The sequence below is a fragment of the Pyrgilauda ruficollis genome, unplaced genomic scaffold (assembly GCF_017590135.1).
Source record: "Pyrgilauda ruficollis isolate IOZ18807 unplaced genomic scaffold, ASM1759013v1 scaffold10, whole genome shotgun sequence".
Lineage (NCBI taxonomy): Eukaryota > Metazoa > Chordata > Aves > Passeriformes > Passeridae > Pyrgilauda > Pyrgilauda ruficollis.
The window spans coordinates 8,812,116-8,835,799 of record NW_024508101.1 but is presented as its reverse complement, the minus strand read 5'-3'; the positions used below and the strand labels follow the sequence as shown (position 1 = coordinate 8,835,799).

The following is a 23,684-nucleotide window of genomic DNA, read 5'->3' as shown; positions in this document are numbered from 1 at the left end:
CTCAGTGAACTCCAGTATCCATGTGCACATTGTAAACATGGCTATTTCCCAAAGCCTGTTGGTCTGGAGAGCCAGGAATGAAGACATTTATTTTATGACAGGACTTGGCTCATGCTGTGAAGAATAAACTCATTTTAATGGGGAAACTGAAATGCAGCAGTATTTAACCTCTACCACATTCTCTTCTAGAGATACTGCTGTAGAGTTGCTCTGCATGGCCAGGTGCATGGAGCCTGCTGTGTGGACAGACATGCTTTTGAAAATGTGATTACATGAAATTTTAGTAAAAATTTTGCTACAGCCAATGGAGTTTTGAACATGGTAGAATTTATTCAGTTTTCATCTGTATAAAGATGTACTGCAAGGAACAGAAGTTCCCCAGTCCTGAAAGGAAATGATTGGAGCAATATCTATCTACTGCAGCAGCACTCAGCCTGCAGGTACATAGTACAGTGGCACACAGGTAATACCGATTTTCTCCAGCACAAGGGAATATAGGAGTGAATACAAATTGCTTTGGATATGACATCACTGGTTTGCATGGGACTTTCAGGGCAGGATTTTGAGTGAAAAACAACAGGGCCTGAAAATTCTGCACAGATTCTCTTTGGGCAGTTTCTTGCACGGAGATTGCTGGCAATGACCTTTGCACCAGGCAGGGAGCATTGAAAGGCTACAGCAGCTCTGGCCAAGGAGATGTCTCCTACCCTCTCAAAATAGAACAAGTACTTCTTAAGGGCCTCCCTGGCCTGTGCTTGCTGACTCTGGTTTACAATATCAGGATTCTCTTTGTACCGACTGCATTCGTAGTACTCGCTGCCATGAGTCTTCCAGTCTCCCAGACACATCCAGCAGAAGTCTGCAGAAAACAGCAAAAAACCCACTGTGATGCACAGAAAAAAACCTCTAAGAAAGAAAAGCTTCAGGAGACAGAGCCCATCTGTGTTCAGATGTTTCTGCTAAGCCAAGAAACACACACGTTTTGTATCATCTTGCAAAACAGAACTCAACAGTGAGCCAAAAATACCAGCCTGTCTTGAAGATTTTAATTGCACAGCCTCTCATTCAACTACGGAAAGTAAATCTTGAAGTTCTGCATCCTGTACACTAAAACCACTGGGCAGAACTGCACTTGCACCCTGCACATACTGTCATTCTGGGTTAGAGAAGAGGCTGCCAGTCTCTTTTGTGAGTTGCACCCTCCCCACCATGGGCACACTGCCCCATGCAAACCTCAGTCTGAATAAAACACGAAAAATCAGATCCAAAAGTGAACTAAGCAATGCAAAAGAAAGCCTGCCCTCAGTTCTCTCCAGGAGGGAACAACCCAGGTAACATCAGATGTCAGTGGCTTATGACACTTCGAGTTAGAAGCAGCTGAAATAGGAAGAAGGCAGAGTAAAGACAGCAATAGTAAAAACAGCAAAACATGGCAATTTTCTGATTTCAGGGCAAAACTGTACGTGTTCTGCTTCAAAGCAAAAAAAGATGGAGATTAAGTTGCTACAATAAGAATCCCTTCTGTGTTACTTATGGTAATGAGACTGAAAACTGTAATTCCCAAGTTCATCAGCCTTCTCGAGTGCTAAGTCACCATGGTATCTTGGCACTTGCCTGCTCCCCCTTGTCACAGAGTCACAGAGCTCCATCAAAGCACATCCAGTGCTGCTGAGAACCCCGAAGTGAAGGAAATGAGAGGACAGTTGCCTTTAATCACCTTCCCAATCAGGTTCTGATATTACAATAGTTTCCAGTGGTACACTTAACTCAAGAGGGCTGAAAACAACTATCTCACTCCAAGGCAACAGAAATTAATTCTGCCATGAAAAGGGAAGTGCAAGAACAGGCTGCTGTTTTGTAGGGCCACACAATGGGCCAAAGACACTCAGGCTGCTAATTGCACAGGAGTGGACTGAGAAGTTCAACATCTGCTGCTCCATACAACAATTAATATAACATATTTATTAATTAAAACATATAACTGCTCCTGCAGTTTCATCTGAGCTGAAGCTCATTATTTCCATCACTAAGCAGAAGGATTAAGCTGATCTGAGTAAATGGCTACGTTTGACAATATTTTCAGCTGATTACAAATACAATTATATGGAAAGCTCTCCTGTGAGATGGATTCCACTGTTAATATTCTGGAGACTTCTCTATCCAATAGACATGTCAGGGGCAAAAGCCAAACCAGCACTGCAGAACTCAGCTGACATCACAGCCAGTGGGGAAAAAAAAGCTATCACACAGAAATCTGTAATTAATATCCTTTTCAGGATATTCAGCTTTTACTAGGGAGAAAATATTTCAGCCTGTGTTCACAATTTGTCTTAATATCATAAAAAAAAGAGAATGGATCATCATCACTGACAAACATTGCAGAGAAAACAGCTTCCAAACCCAACTTACCATGCTTGCATTTGGAACATTGCTGAAAAAGAAGAGACAAGAGGCACTTGGTTAGCACAAAGTGTGGGAAAAAAATTCCACTAAGAACAAGGGAGGTTTGACGTGTTCAGGGAATTACTCACCATGTGATTGCAGCCTCCGTTCTTTTCAATACAGATATTGCACTTGGGACACTGAGGAAACAGACACAATTGTTAGATCCAACTCTAGCAGCCTTCTGAAGAATGACAGCACTTGTGTGATTATTCCTCTCTGCCTTTTTTTTTCTTAAAAATATGCATTCACATATGAGAAACGTTCTCATATGAGAATATTAGCATTTATACCCTGCTTCCCACCAGTTCCTGCCAGCTCCACTTAAAAGATGGCAGAAAGGCAAAGTCAGGAAGTTGCACTGCAGCACTGACTGGACTGTTTGCTCAAGAAAACATATTTACTGTTGTTACCCCATGTAAAACTGAAGGTCTTGCTGAGTTACCACTCTGCAGTTACTCGGGCACAGGGACACAATTAGTTCATGCATGACAGTGTGTCACAGCTACTTGGCTACAGATAACTGTCACTATACTCTGCCTTCAGCAGCTACTAACAAATGACATCTCAGCTACCTGCAGAGATTCTGCCTAACCACAGGAGGGCTGCACACAGCCCCACTCCACAGATACCCTGGAGTGTCCAGATATATTTTTGGGCTGCACAGGTAAAAAGGAGGAAGTGAGTTTTGCTACTTTGTATGAATTTTCATGTCAGGCAAAATGTATGCCAGGACATTGCTCAATAAAATAAAATTTCTACAAATAAGCATAGCAGAAACAATACCATCATGTGTTGACACCTTCTCCAGAGAAGGAAGGGAACTTGAAATCTCTGATCCATCTAAGTATCCCCTTTCCTAATATAAGTGAAGCTTGCAGCTAATCACCACTGTCACAATTACCACTGGCCATGGTAGCACAAATGTAGCCAAAACTATTTTGAAGTCAGGCCACAAATGCCCAGAAGACATTAAAAGTTCCAATCTCAGACAGGTAATTTAGAGGACAAATATAGTATATTTATACAACAACTCTATAGCAGGTAGGCTAACATGCACAGTATGTAATACTGTTTCTTTGTCTTGGGTCTAAACCTACTAGAAGTACTCCACTGTCTAATTTACAGACTTCAGCTACCCCATTTTGCAGGCTTTGCCAAACTAAGACTTTTTCCCTCACCCTCCAGTTCACAGTACTGCACAAAGTTTTTCAGGATTAAACACCACTGGTTCCTTATTTGGTACTGACTTTGCACTTATGACAGCCTCTCCTTCCATTTTAAAAACAACTCCACTGATTGTTTCAAAGTACCCACAGTTCTTTTGCCTGTGGGAGGACAACACACTTGGCAGTCAAAGACCACACAGATTCACACCAGGTCTGGAATAAGGACCACCAGGTCCTTACTGCAGGAGGGCAGCTGAGCCTCCCACACAAAGCTTTCCCAAGGCATTCAGTTGAGTTATATCACTGCCATAGGGATGTAATTAGCTCACATATGACAGCAGCTTCTGACAGAAGCTTCTTGACAGTCCCTAGGGAGCTGTGAGGATTTGTAGTCTGCAAAGAAGAAGAACACAATGCTCTGTGTGTATAGAATTCTATCCTGGTTTCCAGGCAGCACTAGAGGACAAGAAATAACATGCAGGTGCTGTCCTTACATCTTTAGTGTGAGCACTGATGTAGTTGGCTGTTTCAGAGTCATCTGCACACTTGGTGAGCCATTTCCGAATGGTCGCGCAGTCTGTGGGTGCGTGGTACATCTGCCGACACTTAAAGCTTAAAAGGGGGGAGAAAAGAAAACAACGTATCAATTTCTACAGAAATGACTCAAGGATTGAGGTTTTCCTGACCAAAATCTGGGGGCCCGGTAAGGGATGGAAATGCTCTTGTGTATTAGTAGAGTGTGAAGACCAAAACTGAACTCCAGTTCTCCCTTCTTCTTGTGTAAAAGCCAGAGTGAGGATGGCAGTGAACCCAGGCCTGACAAATCACGTGTCTGAGGGCTGACTTGGCCCTTCCTAGAGCCCACCTGTCTCCTCTAACAGGACTGCAGAGATCTGGGGTGCACCAGTCACTTACAAGTAGCCTGACTCCAGTGGCAGATATCAGCCACCTCTATTAGCATGCCTTGACAACCCCAGGTGAGTAAGGGCCATTGGCATGGAGATACCAGAAAGCTGGGCCTCTAAACTGGGAGTCAAATGTTTTTAATAGACTTCAAAACTCAATACCAGCAGATAGCAAGAGGGACTCCATGTTTACTGCCAGAATCTAGATCAATCACTGTGTCTGTAGGAAAAAAATTAACTAGCCAAAATGTGAGAATGGTAGATTTGTAACCCCTTGGTTACTCAAGCTGTGTTCCCTGGTTGTCAGAACACCCAAGTTCCCAGGAGCTTAGGAAGCAAGGGGACATCTGACCACCTGCAGAAGTCAAATCACAAGTGTCCAATTACTCAGGCTAACTCAAGTTACAAACAACTCTAGCAAAGCATTTCAGACACTTCTACACACCAAAACTGTTGGCAAGCAAAAGGATTGGCTCTGAGGACAGCACACACTTTCCCTGTGGTCTGTAACCTTCTCTGTTTCTTACCAGAAGACCTCATTGCAACGATTGCACTGCACTCGCCGGGCTTTTGGCTCTTGTACCTGTATGACCATAGGGCAATCTGCACCAGGACACAGCTGCAGCTGGTAATGGCTCTGTGGACACGACAAGGGAGTAAGATCAGCAGTGGGTGCAGGAAACATTACCTGTTCAACTTTAACCATTCCTATCCTCAAAAACATACAAAGCACTTATTTTGTATTAAAAATGAGTGGAAAGTGTCACCAGGTCTTAGCTATCAGAGCAGATCCTGCATTTCCTAGTATGGAAGAGGTTTGTTAGTTACTTACAGCTTCTCTAGAACAGGGAATTCAAATGGATTCTTATAATTGTTGTACTTAAGTCAGCACAACAAACAAAACCCCACAAAGACACTAAACAAACTATTTTGTTCCATTTGAGCTGTTTCCCCATCTTCTCCTTATCTATTCAACTGCTCTCCTGTGGTGGCCATTTCTTCCCAAAAGGTCTCTTATTGAGAAGAGGTGACACCATGCTTTCATATTGCTTTGCTGCTTTTTTTTTTCATATTGCTTTGCTGCTTTGTTTTTTTTTTTTGTTCCCTGTCTGTTCCCAGTTATCAGAATACTCCTGCATATTTAACCTTAACAGCTGCTGCTTTAATTTCAAGAAAGCTCACACAAAATATAATTGAGCAAGCCAATTCAGCTGGACTACCCTAAGTTGAGGGACCTATTTTTCTGAACCTAAAAATATTTATGTAAGAACAAGAAGGACTAGAATAATCAGATTGAGGTTTTGAAATTCTCAGCTGCAACACTCTGAGAATTCTGAAGCCTCAGCCAAGGAGTGAGTGGATGACCTTACAGCAGAATTTACTTTGGCAACCTGCTAGAGCATTTTGTCAGTGAGGCTGTCCTACAGAAGCAGCCACATCATGTCTATCTATTGAGGACAATTTTGCTGCAGCTACTGCAGTTCTAATCAAAAATGCAAGACACTTCAAACAAAATTTCTGCAAGTCATTGGTGATTTGACCCAGGGTATCTTAAAACTGAAAAAAATCTACTACCTCCACATAGTCCCTGAAGAGGTAGCGCCTGTATTTGTCTTTCAGCTCTTCACTAGGCAGCAATGGAAACACAAAGTCTTCTGGTGTCCGGAGTAGACAGTCCTGGGCCATGCAGGACACCCCTGAGAAGAGAAAGCAACAACTTAGAACAGTGCAGCTTATACTAAGGGGTGGATGCACAGAGAGTACTCAGCACAATTTCCTCAGTGCCATCTGTTGTTGTGGCAAGAGGAATACAACTGTGAAACAAATCAGGGCTGCTCAAAAGCTGAAGCCCAACTGTCTTCACCAAAAGATGACAGGGCACATGTGCATCCAGGACCAGTGAGTGCTTCAACCAGTATTCACAAGGTCACATACTTAAATTAGAAAATTACATGTTACTGCCATGCCAACATGAAAGACAGGCTTGGAAAAGCCCAAAGCAACTCTGGCAACTACTGGCTTCTCCCCAGCACAAAGGGAACAGATGTTTGCATCCACAAGCACTCCAGGGGCATTGCCACAGTACATCATCACAGATGCAAATTCTATTCAACAGATTTGCAGTTTCTAACTTGTTACAGTCATCCTCTTGACTAATCAGAATGGCCAGTGGGGCAAATACAGGCCCAGCACCTCATCCACCCCGAACTCACCGACTCCAACACCATCCTTGACGAGCACTGTGCAGTGCTGCTCCCAGCAGCTGCGGCAGAACTGGTGCTGACAAGCCAGGGAGAGCAAGTTCTCCTTCCGGACAAACTGCATGCACACCGCGCAGTGGTGGGAGGAATGTACCATTGCCTGGGGGAGAGACAAATCAGCAGTGCAGTGAAAGCATCCCACACCTCCCAGAGCGTTTTCAGCTCATCCACAGACACCTGCATCACCCTCACTGTGACAAAGGTCTCCATGGAGGTCCAGGCCAGAAGAGGTTCATGAGCAGCTGGTGTGCTAAGGTGCTGCAATGCCCCAAACAGTCAGTCCTTCTCAAGAGCCTCTCATCTCACAGAGCACAAGCTGACAGTCACTGAAGAGTTTCTGCCTCTCCTCTAGTGCTGCCCAGAACACCCCTTTACTTTTCTGGTTCTTACTCTTGTCTTGTTTGAAATATGTCATTGTGTTAGTCCTTCCCTGCATTTACTGATATTCTTTATTAGCTGGGCCGGACTATCTCCACAGGCTCTGGAGAGCAGCTGTCACTGCAAACAGACTTAGCAATGCCCTTTTACCAGACAGTAATTTAGGGTAATGGAAGACATAATTGTAGAGTGTTTATATGGAGAGGAAAGGGAATTCACAAACTATCACCTCCCATCTCTTATCTTCTGCCTATGCCTGTGCTACATTTGGCAAAACAGGCATCGTCCCTTCAGCTGAAAAGGATTAAAAGGGTTTATTTCAAATCGGGCACAACTGCTACTGCTTCACCAAACCACTGAAAGTAATCTGGTTTCCCCCTGTGTAGTGCAGAGCTGATCCCTAGACAACAGATCCAGCCTTCAACACATCTCCACTCACCCCTGGGACCTGCAGAACTAGGTCTAGCCCAGCATCATCAAAACCAAGGCTCTACAAAGCTGTCAGCTGCAGTTTATATTCCAGTTTTTTCTTTCTCAGAGAAGTAATATAATCACTTTGCATCCACTCTGCTGCTTGTGGAGAAGCTGGTGTAAGCCTGCCATCAGCTTCCAGGCCGAGCTCTGCGTGCCGGAGACGCCCAGCAGCACCACGATATGCTGCTGACTGACAGAGCTTGATTCATGGCATGGCCACATCAAAGAGAAGTAATGCAAATTTGTTCTAAGTGGCCTCACTTACAGACCAGAACAGGATTCACTGAGTCTGTAATTGCACTGATTGCCAGGATCAGCTGCTCAGCCTGAAGAGCACGTGTGCTACCTCAAACCCCTGCAACTGCCTCTCTGAGCTCACTACTACAGCTTCTCCCTACAGGGTCAGTCCCTCTGCAGACACTCACTATGAGCATCTGTCCCCAGAATCATTCTGCATTACAAGCTGAAGCACAGAGCACCTTGCTCTAGCACACACAGACTGTAATGAATTGCCTAGCAAATCAAGTTTAAGTTAACCTTTTAATCATACTATCTTTCTTCCTAAAATAAAATCACATTTTGTAGAAGACTGGAGAAATTACGAATAGCTCAAAACAACTAAAGTGTGTGTCTGGGCAGGGGCAGGACAAGTTCTGTGAAGGTGGGGTGGTCACTGCTCCATATCCCACCTACTGGAGCCTGAAGCCTCTGGTCCAGGCCCAAAGTGGACCAACCACTGGAACACTGAAAGCCCCACCTGTGGGGAGGGACCAGAACAGATAAAAGACCGTAACAACAGGGTGCAGACTCAATGAGTCCCACTGCCTTGGGCTTTACAGCAGCTAAGATTGACTGGATCCAAGGTGGTGACTATTATCTCTCTCTCTCTTTTTTCTTTCTTTCTTCTCCTAGCTTCCTTTTCTTGAAATCTGGATGGATTACAGTTTGCTAACTCAGTGTCTTGCCTTACTTTAATTGGATGTTGCTTTAATATTTGCCAAGTCTTTTATGGTCCAAAGTTTCTAAGTAAAGGTTTGCTGTTCAGCCTCCTGAGAAGTTTGTTGCCTTCTCCTGCACTCTGCCGAGGGGTATCGCAGCACCTAAGCTCCTTTCAAACACTCATTGAGAGAGCTCAGGGTGTGACAATTTTTCAGGTGCAGTGAGCAGGGAGTCCTTAAGGGCAGTGAGGAGCTACTTTCTACTGGGACAAACACAGAGGGCTGCACAAAGGAGAACTGTTATTCAGTCAAAGCCAAATTTTCCAGCAGAGAGATCGTGGTAACCTGGGAAAAGCGCAATCTCAACTGCTACCTTCAGCTAGACTTGCTGAAGGATTATAAAGCTTGTCCAGCTTTGAATGGACAGAGCTGGGCTGAGGAAAATTGGCATGCTCTGGCTGGTTTTGTGGAAAAAATACAGTATTTAGCAAAAAAGAAGATAAAAAATTAGTAAGAGCAAATCCATAGTCTGCACACTTTTGGGAGCTGCTTTAATAGCTGCTCAAAGAGATAAGCACAGAGCTAAGCAATGAGATAAGGTGGTGAAGGGTCTTTGTCTGAACTGGATAAAATACTGCAGGTGACCTTGGAGGCAGAACACAGTGCCCAGCAGGAAACACATAATGAGTTAAATGCTGAAAAGAGACTAACAGAAAACTTCCATACTTAACTAATTAATCCCTTGTAAGAGAAAGAGTACATTTGCAGATTGCCTGCTTGAAGGGGGAGGATTTGGAGAATGAGGTGAGGCTTTCCAGACTCACTTAAGAGGTGGACCTTACTGACAATGATGTCACTTGCCTTTATCCTTGGGAGGAGCTTGACACAGCTAAGCCAGACCCCCAACCTCTCCCTAAACTCTGCCCACTTATAAAGACTGATGCTGTTTATGAGATGGAGTGTGAGGAGGCAGCACCCACTGCAACAACTAAACAAATGCCTTATTCTGCAACTGAGCTGGCTCAGCTGCAAGAAAAATACTGCAGGCATGCAAAGGAAACTAAAACAGTATGTGTGGAGGATTTCACTAATGGGGGGAGACAGCATAAAGCTGTTGGAGGACGAAACACAAGGACCCTGGGGTCCCAGAGTGTCCTTCACAATGCATAATGACAGAGAGCCCTGATCTCTGACCCAAAGGACAGCCCACTGGGCAGGAGGTTTAGACCCCTTGGAGGGGGGAGAACCCCTTCTCACCCCCACTCCAGCACTGGGTAATCTGACCAAGAGTGTGCAATAGGCTGCTTGAATCCAACTGATACACAAGAGGGGTCTTGCAACCTCTCAGTCTTCTCCCATGCTTTTGTTTGCTGAGCCAGAAAATAAACCCCCCTGATTAAAGGACTAGCTTTAGGCAACTCAGTTGCTTAGAGCTTAGAGCTGCTTGTGGGGGTGGACTGCAGGCAGGACCCAGTCTTCCATGGGGGCAGCTGGTAACCTATGGCACACAGGTAGGATTTGTTGCAAATGAAGAGTCAGACTGCTGTACAAAGGGCAAAGCTCAGGGATCCCATGGGTAGCCACAGATGCCCATGGCAGAGAACACAAAATTAACACCAGATGGAGAGTTCTTTCTTTTTAAAACCAGTCCAAGCGGGACTGGGTTTTCTCTCTCCTCTTACAGGTATTTCATGAGAAGATGACTGGCCATGAGAAGATGAAGTGGCAACAGGACTGAAGAGTTACACTGTTCTTCACTGCATCGATTATTTGAATGCATTTTGTCTCAGGACTTTTGTCATGTTTATATTTGTAATGTTTTGTTCCAGTTTTGCAGAATGTATAGAAGTTTGCCTCAAGCACTGTTTTGAGTTGCCACATTGGGCAAAAAAGATTCCTATACCACCACTCCTATACTTTATATTTTCCTACCTCCTCAGAGTAAAATATTAAGTTATTAAATATTAAATTAAAGCTGGGAAAGTGTTTGGTCCAAACCCAGGACCCTGACTGAAATGATGTGCCAGTGGTCTTCACCTTGCCTGCCAAGGAGGTTGGAATGGCCCATTGCAGGGGGAATACTCAAGTAACAGCTGATACAAGACTTGGATAAATCTTGAACTACACAGACTAATTTGCAGGTATGTCAAATTAGAAAGATTTTTTTTTCTGGACTTTAAGCAGATAATTTGAGCCCATGAAGTTTACACTTCTGCCAGCTTAGCTTTTTCACTATCTGCTAGTTACAAGAGAGCTCAGATGCCAAATCAGACTTTTAAGATCTCCTCTCCCCCACAACCCTGAGTGCTTCCCAGATGTAGTATTTTATCACTCATAATCTGACACATGGCAGTGTGTTCCTAGGGTAATTCTGCATTGTCCCAAGACACCCACCGTGAATGAAATCTATAAGCATGCAACAGGAAGTTTCTATTTAAAGGTGGGGGGAAAGTATCTGAAGATCTGTGTAGCCTTGGCTACGAACAACAAGTTGTTGGTTCAAATATCAGCACTGACTCAGCAGCAACACAATTCATTGGGAGATTTAGCTTAAGCATCCCTGAGCTGAGCAGTGCAAATAGATAAAAAAAGATAAAAATGGCAAAAGACAAAAAAATCTAAAAAATCTCTTCCAGACACAGACAAGCTCTGCTCACTCTGTGCAGCCAGAACTTCCTTTCAGTGTCTTTTTACATAGAACAGAGTCGGAAGAGGCAGCCAAGCCCATGCACTCTGCTCCTTCCATTGTCTGCCATCACTTGTGCCAAAAAACCATCCTAATTTTCTTGAAGAAAGTCATTCTTGAACACTACCTGCAAGCCAACAGCAAAGCTACTATTTAAATACTAGAGACTTCTTGAATGCATTCTCATTTCAGAAATAAACCCCACAATGAATCAGGATGTCAGACCAGAGTTTGCAAAGGGTTAACACTGGACAGAGGATGCCATTAGTAATGCAATCCCCCATGAGGGGGGTCAGAGGTGTCTGCCAAGGGAACAGACGGGATAGTTCACATACTTACATGTTTGGATGAGGTGGGCTGGACTCGAGCTTCTACTAGCAACTGGGCAGGATTAGCCTTGTGCCTGAAAAGGCAATTGAAGAATGATCAAATCAAGTTCTGAATACATTTTGCATTGTTTAATTGATCCTTCTTGATCTGAACTGAATAAACGGCTGTATCTGTGCAAATAGTAGGGTAGGTTTCAACAAGGAAAGTGGAAATGTCTCCTGTGTGAGGCTTCATACAGAGAGCTGAGCTCCCCTCAACAAAATCTTATGAGAGTTTATTCAGAACCAGAAATACTACTACTTCTGGGAATGGATTAACATTTCCCTTATACATCTTGATGAATACATTTCTATAACTATCTCCCTCCCGTGAAAAATTGTTTTTAAGCTAAGATTTTCCACCCACACTCCTAGAGCAGTCCAAAGCCACTGTCCACAATAACACACACCAGGGCTCTGGACTGTCTCCTATTCCTCTGTAAAATTAAGCTGTCCTGGTTAAGTCTCACTTTAACTCCAGACTATTGTCCATTTAAGTAATTACTCTGTGACAGATTATCACCCTTTAAGCATATGAAGCTGTCTATCAGCAGCCATATAATTAAACATATTTTGCTCTTTGTGATTTCCTTTGCAGATGAATGTTTATATCTCACTGAATTCAGAAACAGCAGCATCACTGTTGTGGCCTTGCTGTTAAGCCCTCCCTCCTCACCAGCACTTCTTAGTTATGCTAGTGAGCTTTCTTTTGACAATTTCATTTTTTACCAAGAGAGAAGTTTGAGGACTAGATCAACAGGAGAACAATTTGCAAATTCATCACTTTAGGAGTAAACCCTTCCCCAGATTTCCTCTTGTTTATGTCACATCAGACCTGCAGGATCACACTAAGCTGCTATGCAGCAATCTCACCCTCCTTGAATCCCAGAAAAAAGCTTTCACAGGATACAGGGTGATCAAGGAGACAACAGCATCCATAGACAGGATGCATTTCCATACGTTCTCTGGATAAAGTTGCTGGCTACAGGGCCAAAAATGTCTGGGCAGAATGAGTCAAGCTGATATGCTCTCTATTTTCAGACAATGTTCAGTTCTGAGCCAGTATTCTGTGGTGGGGCTGCCAGCAGCAGTGCCTCCCAATGCACTTTCTGCATATGTTAGGGCAGAGTCCAAACCCTCTTTTTGAAATCAGCTGGAGGGCTTTGTTAATAACAGTGACACTGACCAAACAAGGGAGCTGCAGTGCTCACTTCTCTCACACTGTCTTCTCCTGCTCTCCAAATGCTGGCCAGCTTGGGAAAAAAACAGCACTTAATGTCAAAAGGAACAAAAACTTCAGTGTGAATGTACTACTGAAGACTACATCAGAACAGGGTCAGTGCTCCTTTATGATTTATGGCTCCTGTGTTCAAAGCAGATCATATGTTATCTTTATGTCTTATTAAATAAATATAGATGCAGCACTCTCAATCTGCTATCTCAAAATTTAGGATAAATCTATCTAGAGGGTTAGGGTTCCTAGCATAACAATAATTCCTAAACTGAAAGACATTTACTACTACTACCTGCTTAAAAATTTCTTACAGGCAGTGCAACCTCACCAAATCAGTAGCTTTCCTCTGCTCCCTAAAATGGACTGTGTGTCCTGCTTCCAGGTCCAAAGACACTTGCCAAAAATACCTATGGAGCACCTTGAGCATTTCTGCAAAGCCAGGGGGGAAAGCACTAAGCACAGACAAGATAAGGCTATTTACACTTACCTTTCCAAAATCTCTGAGATTTGCCAGTGGAAACTAACTAATACTAGCTTTGCAACAGCATGTGATACCTAGGTGGAAAATAAAAAAAAAAAAAAAAGGTCAAACTTTGCACATTTTGAAGCCACACCTCTCTGCTTAGGAGTATGATTTTCATATAAAATTTGTATAATCTCAGTACAATAATCCAGTGACAATCAATTCACATTAAATTGCTAGACATGATGCTCACAGCCAGTATATCTGCAATACAAAAGCTGGAATGAAGTATGGGTGTACAAAAACTAAGTCATGTACTTTGTTACAACAGCACAGAGAGGAAGGAATCAAGAATGCACTGGATTAGCTTGACTGCTCATGGAAGCCCCACATCCAGTCCTGACTGTCATCACCACTCCAGAAGGCCACACTAGACTGCAATCAGGGTCCTCACCAAAAATGCAGAGTAGGAACCCCAGAGCAGACAGACACCCTTACTGAGGTGGAGAAGCAGCAACAGGCTCCAAATGCAGGCAAACTGTAACAGCAAAGGGTATGGGCAAAATATAAAACATTTTGCCAGCCCTTCACTGTAGAGAAGAAAGTTACAGGCTGGAGTGGAAGGAAGATAGTAAACTACAGTGCCAGGGCCTGTTTCCATGCAGAGCTGCTTGCATTACGTGGACTCTTGGCAAACACTAGCACAATCCGTGCTAGCCTGAGCACCAGCAGAGTACTGCAACATGACATTTAAAGTCATGCTACAAGGGTACAAACAAACAAGTTCTCCTTCATTTTATGTATTAGTTTATTTCAGAAGAAAACAGACTTCTCTGTTTGCACAAAAAGACTCCTACCCACCAAGAGGACAGACATCTGCTGAGCTGATAGACCTTCACCCTGCTTCTCAACCCCTTCAGGTGCTAGAGTTCAAACAAAGCATGTGTCCTCCAAACAACAGACCTTTTCCAGGGGAATTCAGAGGGCTGACAATGCCTGTCTCCTCACTGCTATTTGTGCTAGGAAGCACCTGGGCAAGTTTGGTGTCTGCACATTCTGCATTCAAACACCCTCTGACACCAAAGGGCTCTGCTCCCACACTCCAAGATGAGCTATCACCAAGGGATCCCCTACTTTGCTCACAGAAAACAACTCCTTCTGTTCTAGCTGCAGGAAAAGTTGCTTTTTTTTCCTCCTAGAGAAGCTGTCAGTCCCAATCATTGGCTGAAATGCCACAGGCCTTCTTGAACCCTGCTACAGGTGAATCACAGCACGTGATGTAGTACAGACAGCAAACCAATACAATCCTGGAAGGAAAAACAAGCAATGGTTACTCCTACAAAAACAGTCAGGCTCTGCACACCTAGAAGCAGCATATTCATTACTCTCCTAAGTCAACCCCGCTGAAGAGGTGCAGTTTCACAACACAACTGACCTATTGCTGCCACATGATACTGCCCTGATCCTGCATTGGCATTTCTCAGTGCTGGACAGTTGGGTCAGTGAATTAAACCTGGGCAACACCAACACACAAAGCAGATGTGGTGTTTAATTGACTCTTATCCATCTCTACAATCTGATGTGCCCACTTTGCTGACCACTTAGAAATCCCACTAACAAAAGGGCAATTTTCAATATACAAATAACCCCTTTTCTAGGAGAACCAAAGCATTAGCTCATGCTGTGCAAGATCTGGCACGTCACCTTCCTCCACTTTAGCAGCAATGTGATGTGACCCTCTGAAAACAAAGGCTGCCAGGCAGCACTGCCCTCCCTCCCAGCACAGAAGCCTGTGGTTAGATGGAGCGTGGCACACAGGGCTGCTGCTGCCAACACACACAGTCTGCATGGATGAAGTGACACTGCCAGCCTGGGATGGGTTGTTATCTTAAGCCCCCAGCACGGCAGACCCAGACAGACACCTCTGACTTGTCTGTACAAGGAAAACATCTGCATTTGAGTCTGTAAAACAAACAAGCACCAGGAATGTGGTCTCTACAAGACTGGCTTCCTACAAATGCAAACCACATGCTAATGAATCATTCTTTAGCAGTAATGAAACTATTTCTCAGTAGCAGTAAGGAAGAACTGACAGAAGAAAACAAACTGCTGGACTTAAATGGGAAGCTGATGTGTAACATAGGAAAATGAGTATTTTTCAGTTGGATTTTCAGAGCCTGAGGTATAGCATTTGTTGCAGCATCGCAATTCCATGGAGTTACTTGTTCCTTGAGGGGAATCAAGTACATTCAAGACTCAAGATGCACAGAAAGACAAATATCAGCAGACATTTCTGAAACCTAACAAACTATTCTAACACAATCAAATGCTTTTGAGCCAAATTATATGTCAGGCAAAATGTGGAATTAATGCTCCAGAAGGATGCCAGACTAACAGATCTAGAAGAGTAACAAAGCTTCTGTGACTATTCCTATTTAACTCCAACTACAAGGACTGTAGTGCTAATTTTAGTACTTTCATCATAAAAGCACACAAGAATACAAAGCACACAAGAATATTAAAAAAAATTCAATTCATAAAGCCTGATCCATGACATTAGACCACTTTCATAAAAGCCCTGAAGCAGAAAAATTTTTGATACTACCTGATTGGAGCAATTGTGATCTTGCAAAACAGAAGTCCCAGAGTCAGACAGTTGCAGCAACAAATGCACAGTCTCCTTGGCACAGAAGTACCAGTTCTTACAGATTAAAGATAGGTAACATTCAAACTGTGAGGAAGAGGGATGGGAGAGCAGCAAACAACTGATGCTGCTGGGGCTGTGCCTGCTGAGGGGGGTCTCACCATAGGCTATGTCCTGCTCACCAACAGCAAGGCTGGGAATTCAGAAGAATCTGCAAACGTAAATACAATCAGGGGCAAACACTACTGGGGAGATTCCAGAAAATAAGCATGAGAAGAAAAACAAATGTTTAACAAAAGCCTGCTTCTATTGATTAGCAGCACTCCCCAGCCTCTCTTCAATGACTGTATACTCACAATGACTGAATGATTGTACAAAGTCAGCCAGTTCTTCCACAATAACACCCCAGAACAGCTGAAGTATTTCTTTGTAAGCAAGGGCAAAAACATGCTGAACACAGAAAAATACCACTGCAATCAGAATTTTGGTCCATGTGTACATATTCCTTATCTTACAGAAGTACTGAAGAAGCAATGTACAGAAGCTGATACTGCTGGCACACTGTCCAGTGAAGCATTTCCTTGACAGTCAGAAGTTTCACCCAATGAAGTACCTCAAACTTACAAAACACTTCAGAAAGAGCACTGATTCAGTCCCCTATCAGTCACTGGGTGCCACAAGATCTCAGGAACAGTAATGCTTTGTTTCAGTCACAAACACATTAAAAAAAATTACGTCTCTGATAAACTGCCTGCTTTGTTTAAACTTTCCTATTCTCATTTCAGAATCCTAAGAACCAAAAAAGGCAATAACACAGCCCACTTGGTGTCTTGCTGGCAGCAGCTTCTTTCAATGAAATACTTCCACAGACCCCAGTGCAAAGGGGAATGCATGTTCTATATGTTGCACTATTTCAGTATTTGCCTGCAACCCATCAATTACACCAGTGCTTCTATACAGTCTGACTTCTCCTGAACTCCTCTATCTGGAATTAAATTTATTAATGTTTAGAAGCTGAAAGCGACAGTAATGCTATTTTTTTTCTTGTCCTCATTCTCATTTCTCCACTACCAGCTTAAAAGTTTAATATCAAAGATGAGCCCAGACCAAATCTGAACTTTGAAAATTTCTGACTGAAGACAAGACTTCTTTCTCCATGATGTGGCAGCAAAGCTGAGCAGACAGAATCTCATCCAATCAGCTTTATTTTAAAACAGGAACTCTGTCACCTCCAAAGCCTCTTTCAAACCTCCACCAGTTTAACTCTGACTTATGGAGGGCTGCTGATTGCCAGGAACAGCGCCAAATGTTGATCAGAGCACTGGAATAGGGGAGCAGCACCTATGTGCAGAGCAAGGGTGCCAAGAGGAAGCTGCTCTGCATAAGGAAAAGACTGCAGGAGTTGTAAAAATATTCTGAAGATTTTACATAGTGCTAAACAAAATCAGATTCTGAAAGTGGAATAAAATCATAATGCCACTACATCAAACACAAATGCATCCATTTTCTGGAAGAGTACACAATATTTTTTTTTCATTATTTCCATCTCCATTTATCTTCTAGGTTCTTTAGTCTCCAAGATAAGCAAAATTCTCACACTTCTGAAGTGTGAAAGACAGTCTGGCACTCTTTAGGATAAGACAATATCAAAAGAGTTTGCAAAGAATTTCTGCAGGTCCCTTGCTGTGTTCAGAGGGCTCTAAAACAATTGTCTCAACTTGCTTCCTTAGATAAGCCAAGGTGTTTGGAGACTTGATGTTTCATCTCTTTACAGCAGAAAATCTTTTTAACCATGCCACCTTGACAATTGCTAATTCAGACAGAAATGTTTCCTAAAAGCTAAAAAACCACCATCTTTTGCAGAGCTTGGATTTTACAGAAATTGCTCAAGCATATTTATATCACATGCATATCTCATGTGAATGAGATATGAACTCACTCGAGTTCATTTCACTTTTCTCAAAGGGAAGGTCTATTTTTTGGAGGTGCATTTCAATCCTCATTTTTGCAGAGACATGCTATCAGGAATTTAAAACAACGATCATCACATGATTCTTAAAGAGATTCAGTTCAGTACGAGATGGAGATGATAGGGTCTGGCTGGAGCTGACATCCCACAGCTTTGCACCAAGCTGACAATTCCTGTTAGATCAGGATTGCACTGAAATGTCTGCCCAAGAAGAACACAAATCTGGCATAAAGAAATGTAGCTTCCATTTCTTTCATTTTCCCCAATCAAAGGTTTTTATACAAATAGATTTAAACAAACAGGATTAATCTTGAGAAGCATTTGTTTCAAACCACAAATAGTTTTTGTTAGTTCTACAATGAAAGGATGAACTTCAAAAGATACTAGTTTTGTGTGTTGCATCCAAACCTCTAAAAACACACTAAAATTCTTTACAACAGGAAAGGCACATGGAGCAAAAGCTTCTGAAATAGTTTCTGTTGGTGAGAAACTATGGCAAAATAGAGACTGAGCTGGCAATAGAGTAACACCTTATAAAGAAACCATAATTTGTATTGAGTAATTTCACTGAAGAAAAAATCCCTTTAGACATGCTTTACTTCAGTATGCTGAGGTAAGGAAAGTAACCCACAAATGGAAAAAAAATTCATTTTATACTTGTTTTTCTTGTGGAAAGTAGATCTGACTCCCTCCATGCCCCATTGGAAAAATTATGTGACTGCCCTGTTTTTACTGGAGGGTTTCTTAGAAAACTGCAGCAGTATCAAGAAATAAGCAAGGGCAACCCAAAGCTTTTTTTTGGACCCCATGCAGTCCTTTGATCTACCTCTTGTAAGCAGACTTCCAATATGTAATCCCAGCAGAAAACTCATGAGGTTGCAGAGGCTTGAGATATGATTCACATCACCTCCCATAAACACCCCAAGCATTCAAAGCCTTGTAGCAAAATCTTTCTTATCTATTAAAGGGTTTCTGAGCATAAGAAGATTGCTTTCAAAATTGAACTCAAATTAATTTCATCTAACAGGAAAACCAGACAGTCTTAAAACAAAAACATATATACTGTATTTCTTTTTTCTTGTGATCAGTCAATTTTTTTTAAAAGTGAGAAAAAGCCCTCTACCTTTACGTTTCACACAGAGGACAGATTACAATTTGTCTGACATTTCAGGCCCTCTCCTGATTACAGACTGCAGGCTGCAGCAGGTAAGAAATGCCATTTAAGAGACTGTAGCTGCACTCTCAATACCATGGAAAGGTTTTGTCAAACAGCACTTCATAAGCTCTGCTTCATCACAGGGTTTTAATCTGTACCCTGTCACTCACCTTCTGGCATGCAGAGACCTGGTGGTGCCACTCTGCAAGATTAGAAGCACATTTAGGAGGCAGACTGCAGTTTGGGGATGACAAACATTCCCAAATATTTGCTGGTGTTACACCACTGATGTGAAGCTGTCAGTGCATAACCTAGTTGGCCACATACTGAAGAAAGGGGATCTGGGGTTAAATTCTAGCTCTTTCCCCACATTTACACATGGCTTTAATCCATCTGCTCTCCTACACAAGGACAGCAACAATTTCAGCTGCAGCTGCCAACAAACAGGATCAGTAGGACTCAGCTAGGAAATCTCAACATACGTATTTCTCAAGCTGTTAGGCTATTCTTCCTGAGGAAATTCAGAAATAAATATTAAAAGAACAGAAACATTTAAGCAAGCTGTATGCCAGAAGGCATTATTACAAAACAGCTATGAGATCCCTTCTTTGAAAGATTTAGAGCGAAAGAAATGCAGCAAGAGAGCTGTAAGACAGCACACAGACATAAGATTGACATGAGACTCCCCAGCTGTCCTCCCTGCAGTTATTCTTCCCAAAGCAACCCAGTGTGAGAACACCAGTGCCCAGCACACGCTGCACCGTGCTCCCTGAGTGCTGCCAACACCCAGCCACACACCCCCCTGCACAGCCCTGCCAGGTGCTCTCCCAGCAAAGCACAGCACGAGTGGACAATTCCTTCTGCTTGACAGAGAGGATGATTCAGAAGGTGCACAGGGAAGAAGCAAAGGTCTGGTCATAACCTGAACCCGCATAATTGTGACCAGTGGCTCAGAACACTGGGCAGCCAACTCCAAACTGGGAGCACTGGTGCGTGCACACAGCCAACATGGAGCAGGGCTTAGGTAACTTTGCAGTGAGTAATCCCTGCTCAGCCCCAAATAACACAGTCCTTCACTCAACAGCCCCAGCTCTAAGGCCATTTTACTCTTGTTAGACAAAGATGAAGAGGAGGAACATCTGCTTTGCACAACAATGTTTCACAGTGCACAACACGGCTTGTTTCTGCTGCACCATCCTTAATAGGCACAGCACAAATTTGGCAAAGCGTTCGGCTGCTTCATGCTGCTCCTGTAATCATGATGTCCAGCTGTAAGCTTGCAACATGCAACAGTTACTGAAAGCTTGTTTTGGCATTTTTATTGACTTGTGTCTTGCCTCTACCTCCCACCAAGATCACACTCATCAACAGCTGCGAGCAGATTATTTTGCTCACTGCAGAGTCATACTGGCTGTAAGATACACTTAAGGTGTGAATCACAAAGAAATGTGTGGGCTGTAATCACCCTCCACATTTGTGGCTCCTTTTTTCAGTCAAGTTAGAATTTCTGTAGTCTTGGGCAATAAGTAACAGACTTGTTTTCTCTCCTCAAATGACACCAGGAAAGTGTCACAAGGTTGCAAGGTCTGGGCTCTCCGGCCAGTTCTCTTATTCTGCTGACCGGAAGTTTACAAAAACCTAATAAATTTTTAAGAAACAGAAATATTTTTATGAGCCAAAACAAAACACACTGAAGACAGTTACTCTGAAGTTAGACACGCTCATGTCCTCTTGATACTACTGAAGTACAGGCATTGTGAATGTGTAGGCAAAACCACAACTTCTGCACTGCAGAACTTCCAGGATCTTTCTGTTCAGGAACAAAACACAGGTAAAGGACAAAGGTATGTCTCAAACACGAGTGCTCCTAAGGGTTACAGCTTCAGACTGGATGTCCCACATAATGTTGGCTTGGTGTTAAAATACAGAACACAGTATAGATATAAACCTGACTGATCTGGGGGTTTATTGGTACTTTGAAACAGTGTGTTATCTTTGCCAAACAGCACCACAGGCGTTCTGTGAAAAAGTCAAATTTGCCTATCAGGTTCTGCCATTTATAAAAAATTATATTTAAATATTTACTGCTTACTAATGTTGGTGCTTACAGACTTAAACTTTGAACATAAATTTTTGAAACACTGCTCTTATGTACCTGCATTTTAATACTTCAAGGGGCTTTAATCCCTCTCCTGCACCTGAAGTACCCAGGCACAGGGAGGCTTCAACAGTGCCATTTTACATTGCAGAAAGTTCCCTGAAGTCATGATGGCATTGACAGGATGGCACTACAGGCTGGTTCAGATAAGCAGCACCCATAGCACACTCTGGGCCATGGTTTGAACAGCAATACAGCAGGGCACACACACACCAGGGTCCTGAGACACGGCTCTTTGCAGACCCTCTGTGACTGCAGGGAACAGGCTCCTTCAGGGAGGGCTGCTCTGCACACACGGGACCCTGGCTCTGCTGGAGATGGCATTTCCAAAGGAGCACTGCCAGCTCCCAGCAAGCAGCTCTACAAACGAACTGCTCTGTCTCAGCACGATTTGAGTGTGTGGAGCAGCCTCAGAGGGATGTGTTTTCATCAGTAAAAACGAGTCTGGTTCCATGAAAAGATGCAGCATCAGTATGGTGAACCAGAATATATGAAAAACTGGCTTATGTCTGAAAGATCAGTGGAGATAACATGGATTAACAGCATTATATCATGATATCAAATACTTTTTGCATCTACCAAGATCTACTCTTCAAGGGACAGAGCTAAAAAACCCCACATCACAAGCTGTAATTTCAGGAAGCACAGGAAGTAAGCTTTTTGCTCTCTGAGAAATATTAGCAGATCACTCAAATTAGTGAAGTGAAAAGTATAAGTTCTTCAGTCTTACAGTTCCTTTGGTTTTAGTGGAAAGACATCAGTTCCAATTGCCTGTAGAACTACATGACTACCTTCCCTTGCTAGCTTGCACATGCAGAAAGATCACAGCTTCCTCATGACTGACAGCCAACAACTAAAGTCAAGTTTATTTTTTTTCATAAATTCTAATTGGCAATTGTTTTATCTAGTGGTTTATTTTAAAAAAAATAACACTAGAAAAAATCCACCTCATCACTGAAACAGAGAAACCACTGCCAGTTATTTGAAACATTACAGATAACTCCAGGCACGTATGGAGACCCTCAGCAGAGCCAAGAAGCATCATTTACAAACAAAAACAATATGACATCATCATACACTTTACTGCTTGCCAGTGACAGGCTCAGCTTTGTTTGTACAACTGCTGAGTATCACACTGTTTGCATGCACTGATAAGCCACTCCAGGACCCACAATCAGTCAATGACAACTGACAGAGTTATCTCGAAAGCATAGTTACTACTACACCATTTTAATTCATTATTTTTGAAAGATACTGTATCTTATATTTATTTCTTAAAAATAACTGTTGTGAATTCATTTGCTGGTCTGCAGGCAATACAGGCCACTGCTTTTGAGAGCATTGTCCTTTGTAAGTGTTGACTGTGGGCAAGTGACCTTTTGAGGAATTAAAAGTGACCTGCTTCAATTCACAGGTCTTTTGGTCAGAGAAGCACAGTTTTGGTTATTCATTTGAGATTTTCTTCTGGTATGTTTCAACAGAGATAGCCTGTCCTAATTTTAGTCAGGGTACTAACAGAACCTTCCTCAGATCTTCATAGTAACAGCACTAACCAAGGAGCAAAGATTTCCTCTTCTTTTCCTAGAAAACCCATGAACTCACAGTTCTTACTAAAACCAAAATTAAGGAGAAACTTTCAGAGTAACACTTATTAAATCTCTCCAGCTTCTGTATGGTTCTGGAATAACCACTAATGTAGTTGCAGACCTGTCACACAGCACAGCTCATTTAGTCCACTGCTGCCTTGTCTGCACCAAGGTTTCTTTTCAGATTTCCCCACCTGACAAAAAGCAAGTCTAAAGATTTTGAGACAAAAGCTTCCTACAACAGTAAGAGATACAAGGACATACATTTACCTACATGCAGGGTGATATGCTTTTATCAGACTCCAGATTTTAACTGAGTGTTGTTTCTAATGGAGGTAAACAAAACACAAGCATTTTGTTTAAGAGAGTTTCTCTCTCAATGTTGCATGACAACTTTTAAACGTGCAGGCTGCTCACACCTGACCTGGCATTAACCAGCCAGTGCAAGGTCTGCTCAGTTCAGGGCCTTCAGCAAGAATGAGAGCAAGGTCAGCTACAACTCATGGGGAATTCAAAGAGCCAAGAAGGTTTCCAAATATCACCCTTCACTACAATGCTTTAAAATAAAATAGGAATTTAACAATCACTCTGAAATAGCTGAGCAAAACAGTTTGAAAAATAAAGGTTGAGGTTAACGAGCAGAGCAAATGAAATACTATCTATTTAAACTGTTATAGCCACTAAGAGCACAGATAGCAAATATGAAGATGTAAAGCTCTGAAATTCTGTTTCTGGTCTTTAAAGTGTGTAGACAATATGTCACAAAGAAAAAAGCCACTCAATACACACACATGTGTCCTGGAGTTTAACCTTCAGAAAGTGAATCACCTCATGAGAACAGACAGTGGTAGAA

General features: G+C 42.7%; 1 protein-coding gene across 6 annotated transcripts in view; it reads right to left on the bottom strand.

Moving 5' to 3' along the window:
• ARIH2 (ariadne RBR E3 ubiquitin protein ligase 2) overlaps positions 1-23,684 on the bottom strand; it is a 36,795-nt gene that overhangs the window by 6,524 nt on the left and 6,587 nt on the right. For all 6 annotated transcript variants that reach the window (XM_041461450.1, XM_041461443.1, XM_041461426.1 and 3 more), the window contains 9 exons: positions 13,343-13,410; positions 11,593-11,656; positions 6,730-6,877; positions 6,092-6,213; positions 5,044-5,153; positions 4,106-4,223; positions 2,532-2,582; positions 2,410-2,431; positions 708-859 (listed from right to left, as the gene is read on the bottom strand). In XM_041461450.1, the coding sequence (XP_041317384.1) occupies positions 708-859; positions 2,410-2,431; positions 2,532-2,582; positions 4,106-4,223; positions 5,044-5,153; positions 6,092-6,213; positions 6,730-6,877; positions 11,593-11,656; positions 13,343-13,410 (855 nt within the window). The remainder of the gene's footprint in view (positions 1-707; positions 860-2,409; positions 2,432-2,531; positions 2,583-4,105; positions 4,224-5,043; positions 5,154-6,091; positions 6,214-6,729; positions 6,878-11,592; positions 11,657-13,342; positions 13,411-23,684) is intronic.